The sequence below is a fragment of the Sceloporus occidentalis genome, unplaced genomic scaffold, assembly GCF_023333645.1.
Source record: "Sceloporus occidentalis isolate IW3139 unplaced genomic scaffold, rSceOcc1.0.p SCAF_8, whole genome shotgun sequence".
In the NCBI taxonomy this organism is placed as follows: Eukaryota; Metazoa; Chordata; class Lepidosauria; order Squamata; family Phrynosomatidae; genus Sceloporus; species Sceloporus occidentalis.
The window spans coordinates 49,624,578-49,645,475 of NW_028316988.1; the positions used below are offsets into that span (position 1 = coordinate 49,624,578).

General features: G+C 43.7%; 2 protein-coding genes across 5 annotated transcripts in view; one reads left to right on the plus strand and one right to left on the minus strand.

The window, feature by feature from the left end:
• The window catches only part of ZDHHC9 (zDHHC palmitoyltransferase 9), a 23,387-nt gene extending 15,976 nt beyond the window's left edge, over positions 1-7,411 (plus strand). For all 3 annotated transcript variants that reach the window (XM_089536681.1, XM_089536684.1, XM_089536683.1), the window contains exon 10: positions 199-7,411. In XM_089536681.1, coding sequence (XP_089392807.1) covers positions 199-300 — 102 coding nt within the window. In that variant the 3' untranslated portion in view covers positions 301-7,411. The remainder of the gene's footprint in view (positions 1-198) is intronic.
• Positions 3,744-18,460, minus strand: SASH3 (SAM and SH3 domain containing 3). Of its 2 annotated transcripts, none has more exons than XM_089536686.1 (8): positions 18,201-18,460; positions 12,297-12,392; positions 10,964-11,116; positions 9,559-9,667; positions 8,192-8,349; positions 7,125-7,331; positions 5,086-5,236; positions 3,744-3,942 (listed from the first exon to the last, which is right to left on the minus strand). In XM_089536686.1, the coding sequence occupies exons 1-8, from the start codon at positions 18,255-18,257 to the stop codon at positions 3,761-3,763; spliced, it is 1,113 nt and encodes a 370-aa protein (XP_089392812.1). In that variant the 5' UTR covers positions 18,258-18,460; the 3' UTR covers positions 3,744-3,760. The 2 variants fall into 2 exon arrangements, with proteins under 2 accessions (XP_089392812.1, XP_089392811.1); XM_089536685.1 differs by having other exon boundaries at positions 8,192-8,352.
• Between the last annotated feature and the right edge of the window lie 2,438 nt (positions 18,461-20,898).

Sequence of the window (20,898 nt, forward strand, 5' to 3'; positions counted from 1 at the left end):
TGCCCCTCCCAGCCAAGGCTTGGCACTAGCTCCATCTTCTCCTGGTGGTCAAGGGAAGGGGTTCAGGATTTGTCTGGGTAATAATTTCTGTATAGTAACATGTAACACTTTTAAAAAGTTGGAACTGAGAGGTTTTCTTTAAAAGAACATTTCTGATAGGAATCTGCTGTGACTCACCTTTTTTCTTTTACTTGCCAGCTCTCTGTGCCAACATGCAACGTGCCACAGGAATTGGCACAGCCACCTGCTGCAACTGAACCATGTGTTCCATCCTTGGATAATGAGCAGACAACACATTAGCCTCTGAAATGGACACAGTCTCTCCCTTTGTATGGCATTCTTATTGTGAAGTTGCAGAGTGGACAAGATGGGAACAGCTGGCTGGACAATAGCTTTGTGGTTCCCTTTGGCTGTTTGTTTAACAGTGGTTGTGGCCTGTGTCTACAAAGTGAGGGATGCCAGAACTCTCTTTCTTAAGGACGCTGAGCACCTATTGGACTATTGAAGGGACTCTCTTTTTGAGAAGCAATTGCTGCTGGCTGAGTCGGGCCCTTTTCACCTGTCTTTCACCTCTTAATGTTATTAAGTGAGTGCCTCTTCAGTTGTGACTCAGACATCACCGAATCATGGAATCTGCTGGGAAGAAGATGGAGCTGAGGTTCTGTGCTATCTTTCTACCTTTGACTGAAGTATTAAGTTTGGCTGAACTTGGCTGCCAGTGGAGCCAAGTTTTTAAATGGAGCTACAGCCAACCATATATTTGTGAAACAGTGCCATGTATCTTGGAACCCCAAGTGATCCTAAATCATAAAATGAGCAGCCAGGGGAGGTCCAGATCCTATATGACTCCAGGTCTAGGTATTGGAACTGTGTGGTGAGGTATCACTTTTCTCCCACTCCCTGGCCCCAGTTAGTAAGCCTTTCTGAGCATTTCTCAGTTGTTGCTTCCTGCCTCTCTCCATCCTGTTGCAGCCTTAGTTTCTTGAACTGGGTATGGCAAAGGCTGGCCCTCTTTCTTGACTAGCACTTTAGGCAGGAACTCTGAAGTGGATCATAAGAGTGGCAAGGTTACAAGGTAGCAGAATGGCGGGATGCACATGGCTAGGAAGCAGTTCCCTACACATGTATAGGAGGTTGGCCATGATTCTATGACTTCTTTGCAGCCCTTCAGTACTGCTGTGCCATGACCTTAGTTGATCCAGTTGAGAGCTGTATTTTGGTAGTCTGACTAAATGGTATCTGGTTTGTCTGTCCATCTTGTGTTTTCCAATCCCCTCCCACTGTGGAAGCAGAGGGGATGCGTCAAAAATAGGACTGACAGGAAAGATAGCTGGCTTTCTGAGCCATTTCAGGCAAATTCATTCATAGGCCAGTGGCATGCGAGCAGATATCTGTGCAATATTATTTCATTCTAAATGTGCCAGTCCAGTTGAAGGTGGGAAGTATATTTTTCATGCTTCCTTGTAAAAACAATAACACCCCCCTTGCATATGCAAAACAGATGTGTGTGGGAGAATACTAGCTGAAATAATTTCCCCTGAAATGTGGTCTTCAGGCAGGGAACCTGGGGGGGGGGGCAGTTTTAAAAAGTACTGTAAAAAGTAATTCAACAACTGATATCTTCCAAATGCAAAGGGCAGGGGGGAGAGGAGCAGAGAATTGCTGATGTTTCTGTAGTTGTCTCCAAGGTTTAACCTTTTTTATACACTCAGGTATGGAGATAATTAGTGAGAGGTAGTAGGATTTTTACTTCCCACCACATCGATGAGATACACTAAGGTTTTTTTTTTTTTTTTTTGCTTTTTTTGTTTTCCATAGCCGACTCTTTCTGGGTTAGTAGGACTCTAGGACATTCTGGCAAGGCTCTTACTGAGCTTGTGATATCTCTTTCTGTAAGGGGGTAGTATCAGAGGGTTTCCACTTTGTTTGACAGGGGAATGACTCCTTCCTCTTTTAATTTGGTCTGTGTGGCTTCCTTCTTTCCTTTTGCTACACACAGTGAGAGGCAGGAAGTGGCAGGTGCACTTCCAGTACCCCTTGCCGGTAGTGCCCTCCTGCCTGAAGCAAGGTCAGAGACTACTACCACCAACAACCAAATCTCAATAGTATTGCAGCCATCATGTTTGGGATATATTTTGTAATGTACTGTGTCAAATTGTTCTGAGGGGCAGGACGATCCTGAGGTTTCAGTGTGATCCTCTGATCTCAGCAATGAAGGCATTGAAATTTGTTTGGAGAGTATTTGTGTGTTTGTGTGTGTATGTGTGTTGCCTTGGTGCCAGCGTGCCACTGCTGCTTGGTGTTGACTTTGTACCACGGTTTGACTCGGCTCTCCTTCCTCCAGGTATGATTCAGTATTTACTTTAACTGCCTCTCTTGTAATAAAAGGCAGCCTGCTTATGTAAAGTGTAGATTTTCCAGAATACTTCCCTTTTGAGCCAAACAGAAATTACCTGTGGGGCATTGACTGTTCCCATTTGACAAAACAGGAGATTAGGTGCTGTGGACATTTTTGACTTTTATGTAAAGGCACTTGACACAACCATTTGTGTTTGGAGAATTCTTTAGGTGGCTCTGGAAGTAGAAGGGGTGGTGAGCTACTTGAATAAGTGATGAACCACTCCAAATGAGTTAGTTGTAAAGAAGTGTTTGACCTCGCACCGTAAAGTAAGTGTCTGCTGCTTTGTCCATTTTTTCAGGACAGGGACGTGGCTAATCCTGTTGTGAGATGATCACTATAGGCGACAGATCAGGAGAGACTAATTAGGCAGAACTGTTTAGAGGAAACCCCCCCCCCCCAATCCTTGGAGGGAGGAGAAAAAACTTCCTGGACACCTTACCCCCACGGCTGAAGACCACATGTTTTTGATCTGGAAACTTCCTAAATGCCTGGCTCAAAGAGCTTGTGACTTAGAAAATTGCCTTTGGAATGGCAGGAAAGCTTGAGCTGCCCCATGGATGGTGGTAGAAGTTTTTCTCCAAAAAAAAGGCCAGATCTGTGGTGATAAATGTGGTTTATTGAGAGATCGCTATCGGAGAATATGTGCCCAGTTTCTTCATTCATTTTGCCAAACAATACATAACATCCTCAGCCAGCAAAGATCTATGATGTAGACCTCCTGATCCCCTTGGTACTTGCAACTCAGCCAGCTCAGGAATTGCACCTACCTGTTGGTGACAAGGATGTTGTTGTCCTAGCACTTCACATGACTAGCCATTCTTAACAAAGTAACTTAAAATACATCTAAAGAGGAGCATGAGATGCAAAGTCTCCACCATCTTTTCCTCACAAAAGCTGGCCATTTCTGTTTTTGCTAGTGAGGTGGGTACTATTTTTTCCATTATTTTCCCTCACCATAGTGTGATGGAAGGAAAAGGGATATGGTAGCAGTAATGGCATTCTTGGGATAGTTCACCTGTGTCTGCTGCTTTTTTTTTCACAGGACTGAAAGCAGGGTTCCCCCCCCCCATACTTTAACTAGAATTCTTTTGACTCAGGAGGAGTTGGGCCTACTGGGACAAATGCACTTTCAGAAGGCCTGAATAAATGCAACAAAACACAACCTTTCCTGAAGACTAGAAAACTTGTTTCTCCAGCCCTTCCCCCCAGGAATAGTAAGACTGGAGCAGTGCTCTTACTTGGTCCAAAGCGGGGGGTAATATCGTGCAGCCATACCTTCTGGCTCAGAGGCAGGTGTGCCTGTGACAACAGCTTGCATTTACCAACAAGTGGCCAGGATCCAGAGAGAAGAAGCTTATCTCAGCAGGAATCAGCCAGAGAAAGAGTGTGTAGCCTTTCCTCCAATTTAGAGTCTTCCCGCCCACTGTCCAATGTCTCTGTTCCTTCAAAACAGCCAGAATCCCGTGGAATTTCACCTTTTGATTCTTCAGGGGCCTGTTGAGCCTCCATGCATCCTCCATCATCTTCAGCCTCACTGCTTGCTGGAGAGAGAAAAACTAGCAGTTACAGGAAAGTCTTGAGTGCTGCAGGCCGTACACTGGGAGGGCTGGGGCAATGTCATGGAATGGAGCATTGCACACCATGCTACAACATGAAAAATTAGCTGTATCTGCTTTGACCAAGGGGCAGGATGTCTGCTGGCAACCTAGCAGAGGCTGCTCTTTTTCAGGATTTACCACCTTGGAGCATGAAAAATGGGAAGCTAGCAGAGTGGACCTGATTAGTATTTGGGAGAGGGACTGCTAAGGAACACCAGATGCAGTATCGGATGCTTTCACAAGAAGGTAATGGCAATCACCTCTTGAGTATTCCTCACCTAAGGAAACCCTGTGGAAATTAATGAGGTCACCTTGAGGACCAGTTGACAAGTGACTTGATATGGTACACATGTGCGCCCATGCATATCTTTTAGCTTAAATCAGACTGCATGTCTAGCCCAGCATTTGTCAATTGAACTTGCAGGAACCCCAGCAGTTTTTCATTGTCTGTTCCTTTTTTAAGTCTCCTCCACATAAGGCAAATGTGTTGGGAAGTTGCAGTATTTGTTGCTGTAGGTCTTGGTTTTTTTTAAAAAAAATATCAAAACCATTGTTATTTTGGACTATTTTCTGGCAATTCACAGTGCCGGCTACATTTTACTCCCACCTACTCCTTTTTTAAAAAATTCTAATACATATCGGAACAATGTTCAGATTCCAAAACATATTGTTCCTTTTTATTTTTGTTTTTAAATGAGGTTCTAGGGCAACAGCAAGACAATGAAATGGCACTTTTACTGAACGGCACTCTAACTTATTTTTTTAAAATTAAAATTTAATTTTTTTTAAATTGGAGGAGAAAATTTGCCTTTTGATCCATGGGACCACCTTAGCAAACTACACCCTGGTTTTTAAAAAAATCTGTGGAAGAACACAGGAAATCACTGCAAACCGCTCCTAAAAAGAATGGAATGAGTGTGTCAGTGCAGTGGTGGCAACAACCAGCAAAACTCAAGGTGCTATATTGTAAGAAGTCATATTTCTTTAAACCAGTCTAGAGGTGCCTGGTTTACTTTTACATCTAAAGCAGGTATTGTACTACTACGCAAGGGAAGAAAAGCAGCTGGGTTTTTCTGAAGTGCTTACTGTCGTAATCCAGCAGTAGGTCTGCTGCTGTAAGCAGCTTGGCACGGTGCTGTGGGTCAGTGATATTCAGTTCATTCAGGTGCGTCTCCTGCAGCTCCTTGAAGTCCTCCAGAGTCTGATAGCCATTTAGTAGCAATGTGGAGGCATGTTCCTGAGATGGGATGAGGAACAGAAATAAATGTGCTGATCAGAACTTACTAGGCAGACCGATTGACACTGGGGTAGGATGAGTAAGTTCATGTGCTGCTGCTGTATCAGGAGCTAGTGAACATAAAATTATATACTCCCGCCACTATGTTCAGGGGTCAGCTGTGTCTTTGAGAGTGGGGATGCTGAATTGCTCCTGTAATGCTTTACAGCTGGCCTAGTAGTGTGGCTGATGAGAACTGAGTTCAGTGATATCTGGAAGGACCTGTTTACTCATCCCTGCTATAGTGAAATGGGGGTGAGTAGTTGTTGCTAGTGGTAGGACTGGATGTTTTTAATTACAGTAGGTGATATACTCGATTGTCCCATGTTCTGTTAAGAAACCCCAACAAGGATTGCAGCAAATATCAGAGTCCAGTGGCTTCTTAAAGACTAACCAATTTATTATACCTTAAGCCATGCTAATGTCACCACTTATATTATTATATATCATTGTGAGGTATCACAGTGCTAATGTTGCATATGTTTTAAGCTTTAATGCAGTGATGAACACAGCATGGCCTGTAGGCTGCATGTAGCCCTCAGGCTTGCTCTTCTAGACTGCTCCCCCCCTCCAAGCCTCTGCCTTTCTGGTAGAAAAAAATATGCCCCTCAAAAGTAAATTGCTGCTTCTGGAGGCCGAGTTGAGTGGCAGTTTATTTTAAAACACTGTAACAACTTGTCGGATAAGCCAACATTTCCAGTTTTATTTTTTAGCTTAAAATGGAGTGGTGTGACCCACTGTGGAGGTACCTGTCACTGTTGCCTATTTCTGCTTTAACTGACTTGTTTGGGGCCATACTTTCTGCATACTGTATACACGGTGCAGTATATGCACAGCTATCAACTGAGGAAAGTATTTCATGCATATAATGAAATGAAATTTAGCACATGAAAGCTTATGCCATAATGCATTTGTTAGTCTTTTAAGGTGACATGAACTTCTTTGTTCCAGGTAGAGAAAATGTCCAGTTTCGGTTGTGGAAATAATGGGGCATATTTTTGTGTTTAAATACTGTTTATCTGAAGGAGCAGATTCAGGAAGGCTTTAACCCTTAACTAATTGTGGCATGACAACATGGGTATAATAGTGTGCTGCTGCTTTCTGCCTTGTCTCAAAACAACTTGCACACCTTCTCCCTCCTCAAAGTTGGTGGCTCTAATGGGTGGAGAGTTCACATGTCTGTGCCATTGCCTGCATCCCCTTCATCTTTACTGGAGATGTTGGAAGGCCACCCTTGATTTCCCCTGCCTGCACTTAACATGGATCCTCTTTCTGCTGGTCCTGGGGTAGATAGACAATTGCTCTGAGTATTTAGGGCAGCTTTGCAGAGCCAAGAACATTGGTGGATTTAATGGGAAGTACTAGAATACAGAAGCTTGCCTTATCTAGAACCAAACTATGGTTCCATCTTGTATACAGCTGTTGCCCTCTAGATGTGGGTGAACTATGACTCCAATACTCTCATTGGCAGACTGGCTAGAGTAGATGAGAATTTGAGTCCAGCAACATCTAGAGGACTACAAGTCTTTAAACAGAGGCTGGATGGCCATCTGTCAGGTATGCTTTGATTGAGAGTTCCTGCATGGCAGGGGGTTGGACTGGATGGCCCTTGTGGTCTCTTCCAACTCTATGATTCTATGACATCTCCAGCAGTACACTTAACCAACAGTGGCTTTCCAGAGTTTGAAAGTAGAGAGCCTTCCTATCATTTGCAGGAGCAACCATGGGTTAAAATTCAGACTTTCTGTGTCAAAACCATGTGCCCTGTTGCCAACTGTCCCACACTCCCCAGTAGTAGCACTGTTTTGCATGTCTATGTTGGGGGCCTCAGCTGGTAGGAAAAGCTCACCTCAAGATTGATGCGCTCCAGTAGTTCATGTAGAGTCTTGGGTTTGGGTCTCTTGCTCCTGCTGCGTGAACAGCTCTTTGCAGCCGGTGCCTGTTCTTCTGGGATGACATCCACATAGATGAACTTAAAGGAGCCCACTTTGTTGTTCAAAAGACCTGTCCAGGTGCCCACAGGGGGCTTTGCAATGATGTGGATTATGTCCCCTTTCTAGGCCAGATGCAAAAAGATTACTTTTTTATGTGGTTTGTCTTTCAGTTGTTTGCCTCTTAATAAAATACAACTTTGAATACTTGGTCCCACAGTAATTGTAGCACGAGTATTGAACTGAGTGTGGTCTTGTAGAAGATGGGCAAATCAGAGGTTGGAAAGGATATGCAGGGGCCGAGGGGGGGGGACTGCAAGCCCCCAAATTGCTTAGATTTTCAGATGGAAGAAAAAGATGGACAAAGCAATGGAAAAACAAGGTAGAAGCCTCTGTAAAATTCAGGGGACAAAGCAAAACATCACCATGATAAAACATCCTCTGAAGCCACCATCAGTTAAGTGGTGATGAAGGACATTTAATTTCAATCTCCCCCTCCCATTGCATGGATCTAAACTGGGGAGAAGAGTCTGGTTCTTTTGGATTTCAGCTCCCAGAAGCCATAGTGAGCAGGACCAATAGTGAGGGACTCTTGAAGTTCCAGATGTAAACCTCCGGAGAACCATGTGTTCCTCCTCCCTGGGCTATCATATTTCATGTTTGATGACATGGCTTTGTCCTTTGAATGCTACAAGGACTGCTGAATATTTGACTGTGAAAACTCTTTTGCACAGGGGCCAGAGAAACATCTGTTTTGCAAGACCGGCTTTTTATTCTCTGTGCTTTTGGATGAGGCTTTGATTGTGCAATTGTCTGTCTTAAGGATTTTCACAGGGTGTTCAGATGTCATCGTAACTTGTGTTTTTCCACTGTACCTTCCACCTCCAATTAAATAGGGAGAAACAGACTAGCTGCCCATTGAATGGTAATGCTTAGGCCTCTCCATCTGGAGGCAGCCTTGGACCAAAGTGGCATTGCTACTCACCTGGAGTTTCAGTGAGTCTTTGTCATATGGGCTGGGAACAAAGTCTGTATGAACTCTGGCTCTTCCACAGAAGGGACCGCTGTATGGTGGACAGCTGGGCTCATCTCCCTTCTTGTTGTGATTACTCTCCATCAGTCTGGGACTAGATATGTCACTCCCTGCTTATACATAATAAATTACATGATTGAAATCCCACCACAGTATCTTTCATGCATTTTGACCAGGGGTGGGAATTGTTAACCCCCCAGAAGTTGATGGGCTCAGCAATTTCAACCAGTGCTGAGAACAGTAGAAGAGTCAGAGGTACAAACTCCCGATTTGGCTTTGTGATAGCAGAGGACAAATTGCAGATATTTAGGGGTCAGGAAGAACCAGAAAATTTCTCAAGTGCTGTGGATAATGCAGCTTGTTTTGCCTTATGTAGTCTACTGTTGCGTCAAGCGAGTGGCGGAGAACCTATGGCCCTCCAGATATTGTATGGCTCCTGTGCCTTCCCCCCCACCCCCCCCCCCCCATGGCCAAGGGGAAGGGAGCATGTGGAGCTATAGTCTAGCAATATCTGCACAGCCATCAGTTCTCCAAAACCTAACTCAATGCAAATGTTTGTTTTTAACATACAGGTCTCATTTCTGTTGAGATTCTAAGCCTGAGCTGAGGATTCTAATTTGATTCATACATCCTAATACTCCCCCTTCTTTAACTGTCCTTGTCCATAAAAACCTAATGTGCCAAGGAAGAAAGCAAAGCTCAAATCAGAATGAATATGCCAGGGAGAAAAGCAAGGGATATGCTATGTGGGAGAAGCATCCTGTGCTGGGAGTTACTGCTTGAGGTCAAAAGCCCTGGTCCAGAACCTAGTTATGTTAACTTTTGCACTGCAACTCAGAGTTTTCCACTGGTCATGCTACCAAGGGGATTATCTGGGCGTTGCAGTCCAAAAGGTAAATTAGGGGCTAAACAGACCAGCACTAAACGCTGGCATCGAGCTGGAGTGGGGGTGTGGGATCGCACGCCGGCTGCACCAATTCCTGCCTGATGCCAGCGTCACACTATATACTCAACCATATGGTGGGCATTGTCGCGCCATTTGGTGCAGCGTTTAGATGTGCTGAGTTGAAGAATCAGCAAAAAGCCGCTGCTGCAGCGGCAAGGGTGGCTTTTTGCCATTTAAAAAAGGAACTGCATTTTGCTGGCCTTTTTTGGGCCAGCAAATTACTGGATTGGGGCCGCAGCGTGCGGTTGCTGCAGCCTTGATCTAGCACTGAAAGGGGTGGCGAGATGCTGCTCCTTTGGGACTGTATGTACTGCCCCTTAAGACTTTGTCTCTATGCACCTATGTAGCCTTTAGAGGAGAAGGATTGACACACCTGTTGAGGATTGAGGGCTTCCAGGGTCTGATTCTGGAAAAACAAGGGCTTCATCTTCCGTAGGGCTGTTGACAGGTGAGGATGCAACAGCCTCATTTTCAGAGCCTCCCTGCAATAGGAAAACATATTAGCTGTAAGTGTCTCCTTGGTTCTGAGAGCAAAGCAACAGGCTGCTAGGGTTGCTTTAACTAAATTACTCGCCCCTGATTCCCTGAAACATGAGGTTTTGTACCGCTACCCTGCCCTTAGTTCTACAGAAAACCCTTTTCCAAAGAAATTGCAGGGGGCTTTGTTTTGGAAAAAAAAATGCAATATGGGCTATCATTATGCATCCCAGACTTCACTGTCTTTGTGCCCTCTGGATGTTGCTGGACTAATAACTTCAACCGTTCCTAGCCACTCTGCTAGCAGGGAATGATGTGTGTTGCAGTCCCTTACATCCAGAAGGTGCCCAGTCAGCAAAGGCCAATTGCATCTCTGACAAAAAGTACTTTCAAATGGGGTGCCCTTTAATGTGAAATGTTAGCATGGAGGGTGGGACTGAGCCTGAGCTATTGGCCATGCAAAGTGCACAGTGTGTCACTGAGTTGTTGGGGGTCCATTTAGAGAACATGCTAAGCGTGTCATAAACAACCATGCCATGAATAACAGGGATAGGAGATGGTCCTAGCTGCTATTAGACTCAGAAAGAAATTTCCGACTGGTTCTTTCTTACCAGTGTTAATAGGTTGGTTTTGTTGGCACCATGGTGGAGAGAGATAAATTTCCCTTCCCATACAGTACTTTTCTGACAAAAATCAGAATGTCTCCACTCTTGTTTATTAAATACATAAGCTTTGATGCTATATAGGGTCTTAGCAGGAGCCCTGGTGGCACAGTAGTTAAATGCCAGTCCTGGTTGTGAGTTCAATCCTGAGGGTTGATTCAGCCTTCTCTATTTTCATAGGTCAGTAAAATGAGTACACAGTTTGTTGGGGGCAATTGGCTTACACATTGTAAACCGCTTAGAGACTGCTTAGTTCACTATGAAGCGGTGTAGAAATATAAATGCTATTCCCATTATTTACCCTGGCTTGGCTTTATCAGTCTTTTGACAAGTATTTAAAGAATGACTGCTTGTCCAGGTTGTCCCAAAGTTGTAAGCAGGAGATGGACCACAGGTCCTGGGGATAATTCTGGCCATATTTTGGATCAGATGCTGAACCAAGGCCTTCATACAGGGCCTGCATCAGACATCAGCATCATCAAACATTTGTCAAGCTCACATCTCCTGCATGGGCACTGCTGCAGAGCTTCTGCTCTGCAAACACACTGGGAGATGAATTTGGACTGGGCATGGGGACTGAGGGCATGTTTCCCTACCTTGCCACCTGAAATCAGGAGCTGACACAGCCTCATCCCTTACCTGCTCTGCCAGCACTCTGGCCGCTGCCTTGCCCATCTTCCTGTTCATAGTACGAGAGATGGCAGCTCTCCATCTTTTGCCCAGCTTTGAGCTACTGCTTCGACCTGTGTCGTCATTGCTGGGCGTCAGGTTTGCCTGGTTGCTTTCAGGGACCTGCACAAAGAGGCAACGAGTCTGAGCCCTTTCAAACAGACAAGTGGGTGTTCCCTCTCTGAGGCATGGGTTGGGGTAAATCTATCTTGGTGGTAATTCTGTCTTGGTCTGTTAAAATATAATATTGATGGTTATGATCATCATCATGATCTAGCAGCCTCATCTCCACCAGAAATGGGCCTTTTGCAAAAGCAATGGTTGTTAATTGTCTATTCAAGACCAGGAATAATCAAAATACACAGTTTTACACCTGAGATAACTCCAGCGATATGTTGATGTTGGGAATATCATCCTCCCTCCAGCAACTGTGAGGGCTACTTCTATATTCTGGAAAAAGGGAATCCCAAGTGGGGTAGCAAGTGACACCATCATCATTCCTGCTAATAACCAAGTGCAGGGCCTTTGACCCTGCAAGCCATGGTGCCATTACAACATCATTACTGAGCAATCACCGCTGGGACAGCTGGACTGTAGGGTGTTTGGAACAGATGGAGGGACATTGAAATAAGCTGCCATCTCTTGACTCCAGCAACGAGAGATAAAAGACTGAACATGGATGGGAAGAATAAGATGCCAGCAATCTGGCCATGTAGCTGACCCAGGAGAATAGCAGGATGGAGCCCAGGGTCAGTAACAGGTGGATTGGACCAGGGTGGGCTGTACAAGTGACTAAACCTAGGTAGAGCTGGAAGCTCAGAGATGGTGGTGTAGGCTTGAATCTTATTGTTAGTCCCAACTAGAGTAGACCTACTGAATCAATAAGATTCATTACATGTTGACTCACCATTTAGTTGATTCAACAAATCTACTCTTTTTGGGAATAACCAGTATGATTAAGGCCAGTGATACTCAAACCTTTTACCTTTGGGACCCCCCTTGATATCTATATGCAGATGTTGCCCCACGCCAACATATTATGTTTATTTAAGGTGCGTATTTTCATTTGCACTTTCATGTATATTTATATTTTAACAATGAAATAACATTGTTCAAATTAGAACAGTTTTACTTAAGTAAAGTCAATATTCAACTCAACATATGTCTAAATTTTACACATTAAAAAGTTGGGCGCGGGGAGGTCAGAGCCACCAAGTCTCACCCCCCCCCCCCAAGCAAATTTTGCACACACTCCGAGTGTCTCACTCCACCATTTGCGAACTACTGATTCACAAATACTCACCTCCTCTTCCAGACTGAATTGCTTTTCGGTGGTCAGAGGAGAACTGGGTTTGGACTTAGCAAAATCCTTGAAGCTGCTGGAGCGCTGCAGTGACAACTGATAGGAGAAGCAAAAGATCAGTGTGGGTTCCAAGGTGACAGAATTGGAAGGAAGACATTGATCTGTGATCACTCCTGGATGCACCTGTAATCATCCAGTCTGGTTGCTATTTTCTGAACCAGTTGGAGTTACTGGACTTGATACAAAGTCCACTGTATAGTGCATTGCAGAAGTCCAGCCTTGTGGCTACCACTGTGTACACTACCATCTTTAGGTCCTTCAATTCTAGAATGGGGCACAATTGGTACATTGGCTTAAGCTGATAACAGGCACTCCTGACCATCACATCTATCTGAGCTGACATTTGAAGGGAAGGATCCAGGACCGCTCCCAAACAGTGAACACAATCTTTCAGGGGTAGTGTTCCCCATCCAGAACTGGTTGACACACCTCCATCCCTAGATTAGGACTCTTGATAGTAAGTACCTCTGTCTTGTCTGGATTCAGTTTCAATTTGTTTTTCTTCATCCAGCCTATTACCTCTTCCAAGCATTCGTTCAGAGGAGACACACTATCTTAGCTGAAGCTGTTTTTGAAGGCATGGAGAAGTATATTTGGGTGTCATCAGCATACTGATAGCATCCTGCTCCATGCCTCTGGATAATCTCTCCCAGTGGTTTCATGGAGCTTTTGAATAGCACTGGGGATAGAATGGCACCTTGTGGTATGCCACATAATGGTTCCTTTTTTGAGGAACAGCTATCCCCAAGCACCGCCATATGGAATCTGTCTGAGAGGTAGGACTAGAACCCATTGCAACACAGCATTTCAGATTTCCAACCTGCCCAGGCGTTCCAGAAGGTTGCTGTGATCAATGGTGTTCAATGTTGCTGAGAGGTCCAAAAGTACCAACTCACCCTTGTCGGTGTTAAGGCAGAGATCATTCACTAACAGTTTCAACTCTGTATCCTGCTCTGAAGCCGGTTTGGAATGGATTGAGAAAGTGTGTGTCATCCAAGACTGCCTGGAGTTGGGAGGCATGGGATGCAGTTATACAAGGACAGGACTGCTTCCACTATATTTATACCTGTTGCACAGCCATGAGCAGGATGCAACAGTATGCTAAAGCCAAATATGTACAACTCCTGGTATAAAGGAACACTTGTCAGCATAAGTCCACTAATCTATTCATTCCCAAGAGTGAATTTTGTTAGGAGAACTGAGGGCTCTAGTCCTTTGTTTCTCTGGGACATCATGCCACAGAGGAGTCAGTGTTGTATGCTCTCAGAGACTGGTTTGGATGGAAAAGACTGCTGTTCTGCAAAAGGTGTCTGTGTCCATGTTTGTGTTTGTGTGATTATTTATTTATTTCATTTCATTTTTATGCCACCTTTCTCCCAAGAAGGGCCCCAAGGTGGCTTACAGTCCTCTGTTTCATGAGTGGGCAGTAAGTAAATCAAGGTTTGCTGCTTGATCTCTGGATACTGCAGATAAATCCGCCAAGATTTTGGATACCTAGTATAAGAAAACACAAAGCCTCCATTCTTTCCTGAATTTCTTTTTTTTTGAAATTTTAAAAAAAGATTTGAGGAAAACAGGACTAAGGTGTAAGTTTTATAAGAAGTGAAGTGATGTGAGTGTTCCAGTTCTAGCCCAGAAAATACAATATTGCTCAGAGGCCCTTCATTCTGTGGTTGTGTATTTGCTTCCCTGAGCGGATATTTTTCTTGTGACACAGGCTGGTACATTTGGGGGTTCTAGTGAAAAACAGCAATGAAGCAGATCCCTAAACCTCAGTGCGACTCCTATTTTATTTGAAGGGCTGGCTATTCCATGTCCAATTTAAATAAAAAGACTCCAAGAAGAGAGAGAGGAGTGCTCAAGTTTGCTTATCCAGAGTGAGCAGAGACAGAGCAGGGATACAGGTCACAGACCCTGCACTATAGCGAGGTATACTTCACTTTAGTTTTTTAGCAATTTATTTCTAAATGTACACCTATGATCATATGCAAATTTTATGAATTTTCTACTTCTTTTGTGTTCTATTAGTGGCCATCCTAGGTCTAAGATTTGAAGTCAACTGCGCCATCCGCTCACACACCTTGCCATCTTCAGTCACCACGTCTTATCTGCCTTCCTTTCAGCTTCTCCCTCTTTGTAAGGTTGCCCAAAATCTACACTTTAGATCTCTGCAGAAAGCAGAGGAAGTGGGTTAGCTTCCCACGTCACCAGCAAGAGCACCCCTTGAAGCTGAAACACCTGGCTGAGCAGCAAAGGCTGGGGGCAGGGAGAGACTTCCGGGCTTCTCAGTAAAGAGACTGCAGAAACGAGAGAGTGTGCAGTGTGCACTTACTTGAGGTTTGGAAATGCAAATACATGTAAACTCAGACTGCACACATCGGTGCATTCAGCAGAGCAAGCAAGGGCCTGAGGTGGCAGCAGCATTTGCAGGTTATAGTGAAAGGCACAGAGTTCACCATTTTATTCTGCTCGCAGCTCACAACAACAACTGCTCAATGCAAAGGCCAAATGAGAAGCCAGCAGCTGCCTTTCCCCTTCCCCCTTACTTGCGGGGAAACAGGAACCAGAAACTTATCATGCTTACATGTATGCGCATCTCTTTGCGGTAGGCAATGGTTACAATTCTGAGAGCCACTTTCAGCTAAGTCAGGCTGCAACTTCTGCAACTCTGCAAAGGGCTCAATGAAAGTACACAATAGCAGCGACTGCCTGCACAAGGTATGCGTCTCCTCAAAGAATATCCGTCGCACAAACTCACATGGGCTGTAACTTGTTTCTGCACGCATCTGATGAATCAGGCTATTGCCAGCAAATTGTCAGCAGGGCTTTCCCTGAGGGTTTCTTATCTCTACACATTAGGCAACACTATGATTCTGTGATTCTATGACCATCCAGTTTGGTGTCTTTTGGACTTAATCTCCGTTTTAGTAATCTCTGTTTTTACTAATGCAGAAACTGCTATGTTTCTTTTTCCTTTTGTTCTCCTCCTACCATGGAACTGCGTGTTTCATCTAAGGATGAAGACAAATCCACAGCACGCTGAATTTTCCCACCAACATGCCTGTTTATTCCAATGATCCTTGGCGTGCCTGAAACATGTGTGACACCATTTAACCTGGCTTCATTTAAATATGTGCTTCCTCCCCAGTTCTATCCTAAAGCTGACCATGTAGTCTTCATGATCCCAGCATCAGGTTAGTCTTTTTATCCCTCCTTTTTCCCACACCACCCCCCTTGACATTTTACAACATCTTGGCTGATGAAAGAGATCTGGAGGTTTCAAAAGTTTGTCCACCATTTTGTCATTATCTAGTTGGACATAATGAAGATGTTGCCTAAATTTAAGTTTTTTAAAATCCAGCATGAATTACTTGGTTTCACTGGCACAGGCAGTCTAGCGCTTTAGGCTATAATATCCATTGTTGTTGTTGCATGCCTGCAAGGTGTTTCTAACTTATGGTAACACTGAGTCAACCCAGTCATGGGGTTTTCTTGGCAAGATTTGTTCAGAAGGGTTTGCCTTTGCCTTTCTCTGAGGCTGAAGGAGAATGACTTGCCCAAGATTACCCAATATGTTTCAATGGCTGATGAGGATTCAGAGCCTGATTTCCATAGTCACAGTCCAGTGCTGAAAACACTACACCATGTTGGCTCTCATAATAGCCACAATCCTTGACCATTGGCTATACTGGCTGCAGCTGATAGCAGTCTAAAACCCCTGGAAGACACTGGTTTGTCTATCCTAAAAGTTCTTAACAGGGATGCTGCTCTTTTGGACTTGTGCAGACATGGGACAAAAGCAATGAAGTCAAAGGAGTAGATGAATGAGGAGTAGAACAAAGAAATGGCAGAAGGCAACTTCAAACCCCACCTCAAATGAGAAGGGATAAAATAAGAGCTACTCAATTTAACTGATCAATCAATTGGATAAATCAGTTTGAAATATGCCTTCCATGAATGGAGCAGCAAATTTAAAAAGAAACAAATATTTTAAAGCTATAAATGCTTGTAGAGAGATCTTATAGCACCTTTGAGACTAACTAAAGAAAAGTTGGCAGCATGAGCTTTCGTAAACCAGTGTACTTCCTCAGATGCATTCAGAGGAAGGCAAAGTCTACTGAGGAAGTAGACTCTGGTCTACGAAAGCTCATGCTGCCAACTTCTTTCTTTAGTTAGTCTTAAAGGTGCTACAAGATCTCTCTACATACTATTCTACAGACTAACAGGGCTGTATCTTTGAGTTCTATAAATGCTTATTATCAGCTTCAGATGAGAAAAACCTTTTTAGACAAGGCATCCCCCTTATCTCCTGCCAAGGAAGAAAGTCTCTTCTGTTTGCTAGGACACATATATGTATCATCTAAAAACTCCCAAGGAAAATAGGTCTCCTCAGAAAGATGGGCTTTGGTTATACTACAAATTTGTTCACATTGGAGATGCAGGTTTAGATGCAACCCTAGTGCTGAGGACAGTAAACAAATCCAGCACAGGATGCCGTTATCTTCACCTTCTCAGGCTGGACCATGTGGGTCCCACTTTTGCTTCCTGGTGCTCCCATGCTCTGATGTTGGGAAACAGAAAGGGTTGCATTGCATCCCCATCACTAACAGGCTCTATGCAGGGCTGGAGAATGTGTGATACATGGCTGCTTCAAATTCTTATAATCTCCCTTCATTAGCTCCCATGGCTAGGGCTGATGGGAGCAGCAGTGCAACATCTGGTGGGCCATATGCTTCACACCCCTGCCCTATGCTCTTGTCAGCAGTAGCTTTCTTGCTGAATACAACAGCAAGGAAAATTGTTCCTGTTGAATTTCTCTATTAAAGTCACTTAAAGCAGGGGTTAGATAAACTTAAATCTTGTTAGAAAAACTTGTTTGTTTTTAGTAGCAATTCAGCTCCAAAGATGCAAACTACACACCCTTAAAATTAACACTTTTCCACACTAGGAACTTGTCAGAGTACCAGAAGGGAATGGACTCCATTGTCTTGACACTCAAAAATCCACTTCTATGGTCACCCTAAGCTTTTTTTTCATATATAAGTTGTATTGTATAGTAAAACTGAATACTGTTGATCTTTTCGACTCAGAAATCTTTGCTGATCTATTGCAAATTGCCCATAAATCTACTAGGAAAGGTAGATCTAAATTATTTGCACCTAGTTTAAAAGCACGAGCTTACAAACTGAACACACACAGCCACATCACACCGTTGCCCCAGAGAACGGATGAGTTTGCCAGCTTGCCTTGTATGAATGAAGAGCAGCTGCTCAGACCTCTTGACAGCTGGAGGCAACTGTGATGAACCAAGTTCAAACCTTCCAGCATTTTAGAGATGAAAACAGAGACACATGGTCAAGTAACTTTAGCATTCAGACAAATATGGCAAAAATCAGGAAGAACACACTAGTTAGGGTAGGCTGCAGCAGTTTGTTTTTGACAGAGCCTACTGGGAAGAGCAAGATTCTGTTGTCTCTCTTCCTTCACTCCCTACTACTGCAAACTATTGCACTTTGCATTCAGTTTGCAGCAACTGAAGTAAGCTGAGGGCAAAGGAGGAATGTAGGATGAGAGAGAAACTATTCGACATTTTAAAAGCAGCTGAAAAAAGATGGGACCACAGAGGATTAATTGGGACAGTTGGTGGATATGCAAGTTTGCAGTATTAACTTTTGGCATTCTTCTTCAAAAGCTGCAATCTGACCTTGAGCATGCCTCTTAACCTTAATCCTGCTTTACTGGGGTGTCCCTAAAACATCTTATCTCCATGAAACTGACATGGGTTGGGTATGTTTGAGTCCATCTCTCCCAATGTAGTATGACCAAGAAGTGGTGCATACTTACCTTCCTCTTTTGCGGTGGATCTTTCTCGCTAACATTGGATGGCTTCCGCCGCAGCATGGTGCTCCCTCCAGAGACGAGCAATGTATTGCCAGGGTGAAAGCAAGACAGCCCCAGAGATGGCAGGCAAGGACATGAAGCACCACCCGGGGCCAGGAAACACGCAGGAAATCACTGCATCACATGAGGCCCTCTTTCCCAGCAACTGGGCCTCCAGAAAGAGCAGAAGCGGGACCCAGCCCTGCGCTTGCACATTTGACACAGGAAGGAAGTGGCGACTTAACATGCTCATAAGGGCTTCGCCTGAAACCCTTATGAGTGAGGAAGAGATGGCTGCTGTGTGTCTGGGAGGGGGTCAGAGAGGCAGAGAAGACACAAGGTGCCTTTGCAAAGATCAAGGACCAACAAGGTGGATTGGGGCAATGGGAGGAAAAGAGGCAGTATGGTGGAATAGTTAAGCGTTAAGACCCAGATTTGAGAAGTCCAGGTTCTGGACTTCTCCATAATTCTCTAGAAGTCCATAATTCAAATATTATGGATTTGAATGATGACCTTGGGCCACTGAGGCCCTCTCAATTTGACCTATCTCAGAATGTGGTTGTGAGAATAAAATGGAGGGAGGTGTATGTGTGTGAGAGAAAAAGCCACTAACATCTTCATCAATACCAATCCCTCCCTTCCTCCCTCCTTTCCTTGCTTCCCCCTTCCTTCCTTCCTTCCTTGGTGTACTTTCTTCTACAGCACAGATGGGCAATGTGTGGTCTTCCAGATGTTATTAAATTGCATCTGCCATCAGCCCTAGCAACCATATCCAATGATAAACAGCTGCAGGCCTACAACATCTGGTGGCCACATGTTCTCAAATCCTGCTCTAAAGCATTATGGGTAGTATACATGGACTTTCTTTGTGTCTCATCTCTTTTGCCATCAGAATAATGAAATTCTTTATAGAGAGGTAACAATTGCTTCAATCACTTAGTGAAATAAAGTGCTGGGGAAGGATTTGAACACAAGCCCACAAAGTCGTGGTCCCAACCTTCTAATCATTACACCAGGATGGCTTAGTCTTCTTCATCCATACTTTTGGTTGTTTGGTTTGTTCATTGGCCAGCTAAGTTATGAAAATATGGATCTGAATTATTTTCTAGAAGCAATGATGAATGTTTATTTTAAAAACAACAACAACCAGCTGGTATCCTGTTAGTAAGCCACGCAGGAGTAAATTCCATTCTGTCTGCAGACTGTACTTTTACAACATGGTGCAATGGTTGGATTCAGTTCAAGGTTGCAAAAGCAGAGTTATGCCTGTGGTGCCTTTGTGTATGGTCACCCGTTGTGCAAATAAGCACTGTCTGTGATTGCCACCTTCTTAAACACAAGGGCTGCCATTCTTGGTAATGATACAAAGGTTTGAAGAATCTAAATATATTCATATTTTTGGAAAAACCACTTGAGGGAGCAAGGTGAGATAAATAAATAAATAGCTATTATTATAATTAAATAAATTATTATAATTAAATTATTATTATTATTATTATTATTATTATTTAATAACAAGGAAGCTTGCAAACAGGGAACAAACTCTATATTTTAGCTGGAAAAGTTGGGGGTCGTCTTATACACCGGAAAATATGGTACATTTTTTCTAGATATAAGTCCTGTGTCCTAGCAGATGGTGAATATCTAACTACAATTTAGGGTAGACCAACTGTAGCATTGTTTTAGCGTTAGTTTTGGTTTTTAGAGAACAAAAACAAAGCCCGAAAGACTTTGTCATCTGGTGCCCAAAGAAAAACACAATATATTAGTGATACTGCCATTATCACCACCTAATGGCACAAAGTGCATGGTACACAAACTGCCCTAGTTACACACTTACAGTGCTGGTGATTCAAGCAAAAGCTTTTATCAGGGTAAGATATTTACCAATGTTTGCAGACCTAGGGCTAGTCTACCTGATTAAAATATGTACTCCTTGTTCCAGTCAAATAGAATGCAATCATGTCATATGTGATTTGCAGGAGTTTGGGCTTTTTGTGCTCCCTCCCGAATACTCCAACCATCCATGGACTGTATGAAATTACTCTGGATTGCAACTCCTTATCATTCCAGGCTTCCAAGGTGCCAAGCCACATTGTCTTTTTAACTCTTCAGACCCAACTCTTTCATCTCAAAATCCATCTCCTAATGGATTAAACATAAATGTCTTCAAGCATTGACTTATAATATACAAGGCTCACCTGGTTCACATTTCTAAACCAAACATCCCATAGTGCAGTCTACTGCTTTTGCAGGGATACCATGGTTATTAAAAAAATGTACATAGTAACTGTGGTGTGTGTGTTCGTAAAGTATATGTATGTTACTTCGTCTAAGCTACTCTTGCAGCTATTTCATTCCTGCCCACAATCAATCTCTTTCACAGAAGATTAGCATGACCTTGCTGATCTGGAGCACTGAGCAGAAAACAATAAAACAATAAAAATGAAATCTGACAAAGCTGATGATGAGTATAGTCATGATAAAAGCAGAAAAGGAAGGGCTGCATGCCAGGAACAGTGACAGAGCAACTACTTACAGGATCCAAACATATAGGACTGCCTTGACATGGAAGAACATCATCATGTATTACGTATTACATGACATTTTAAACCAAGACTCCTGCACAAATGTGCAGCCAGGAACAAAGAGCAGCTTTATT

Bases quoted from the DNA above. Each gene is read 5' to 3' on its own strand.
- SASH3 (XM_089536685.1), bottom strand. From the start codon at position 18,257: ATGCTGCGGCGGAAGCCATCCAATGTTAGCGAGAAAGATCCACCGCAA. The intron at 12,393-18,200 runs GTAAGTATGCAC...TTCTCCTATCAG, and splicing joins ATCCACCGCAAAAGAGGAAG to TTGTCACTGCAGCGCTCCAG. The intron at 5,237-7,124 runs GTGAGCTTTTCC...ATCCCATCTCAG, and splicing joins TGGAGCGCATCAATCTTGAG to GAACATGCCTCCACATTGCT.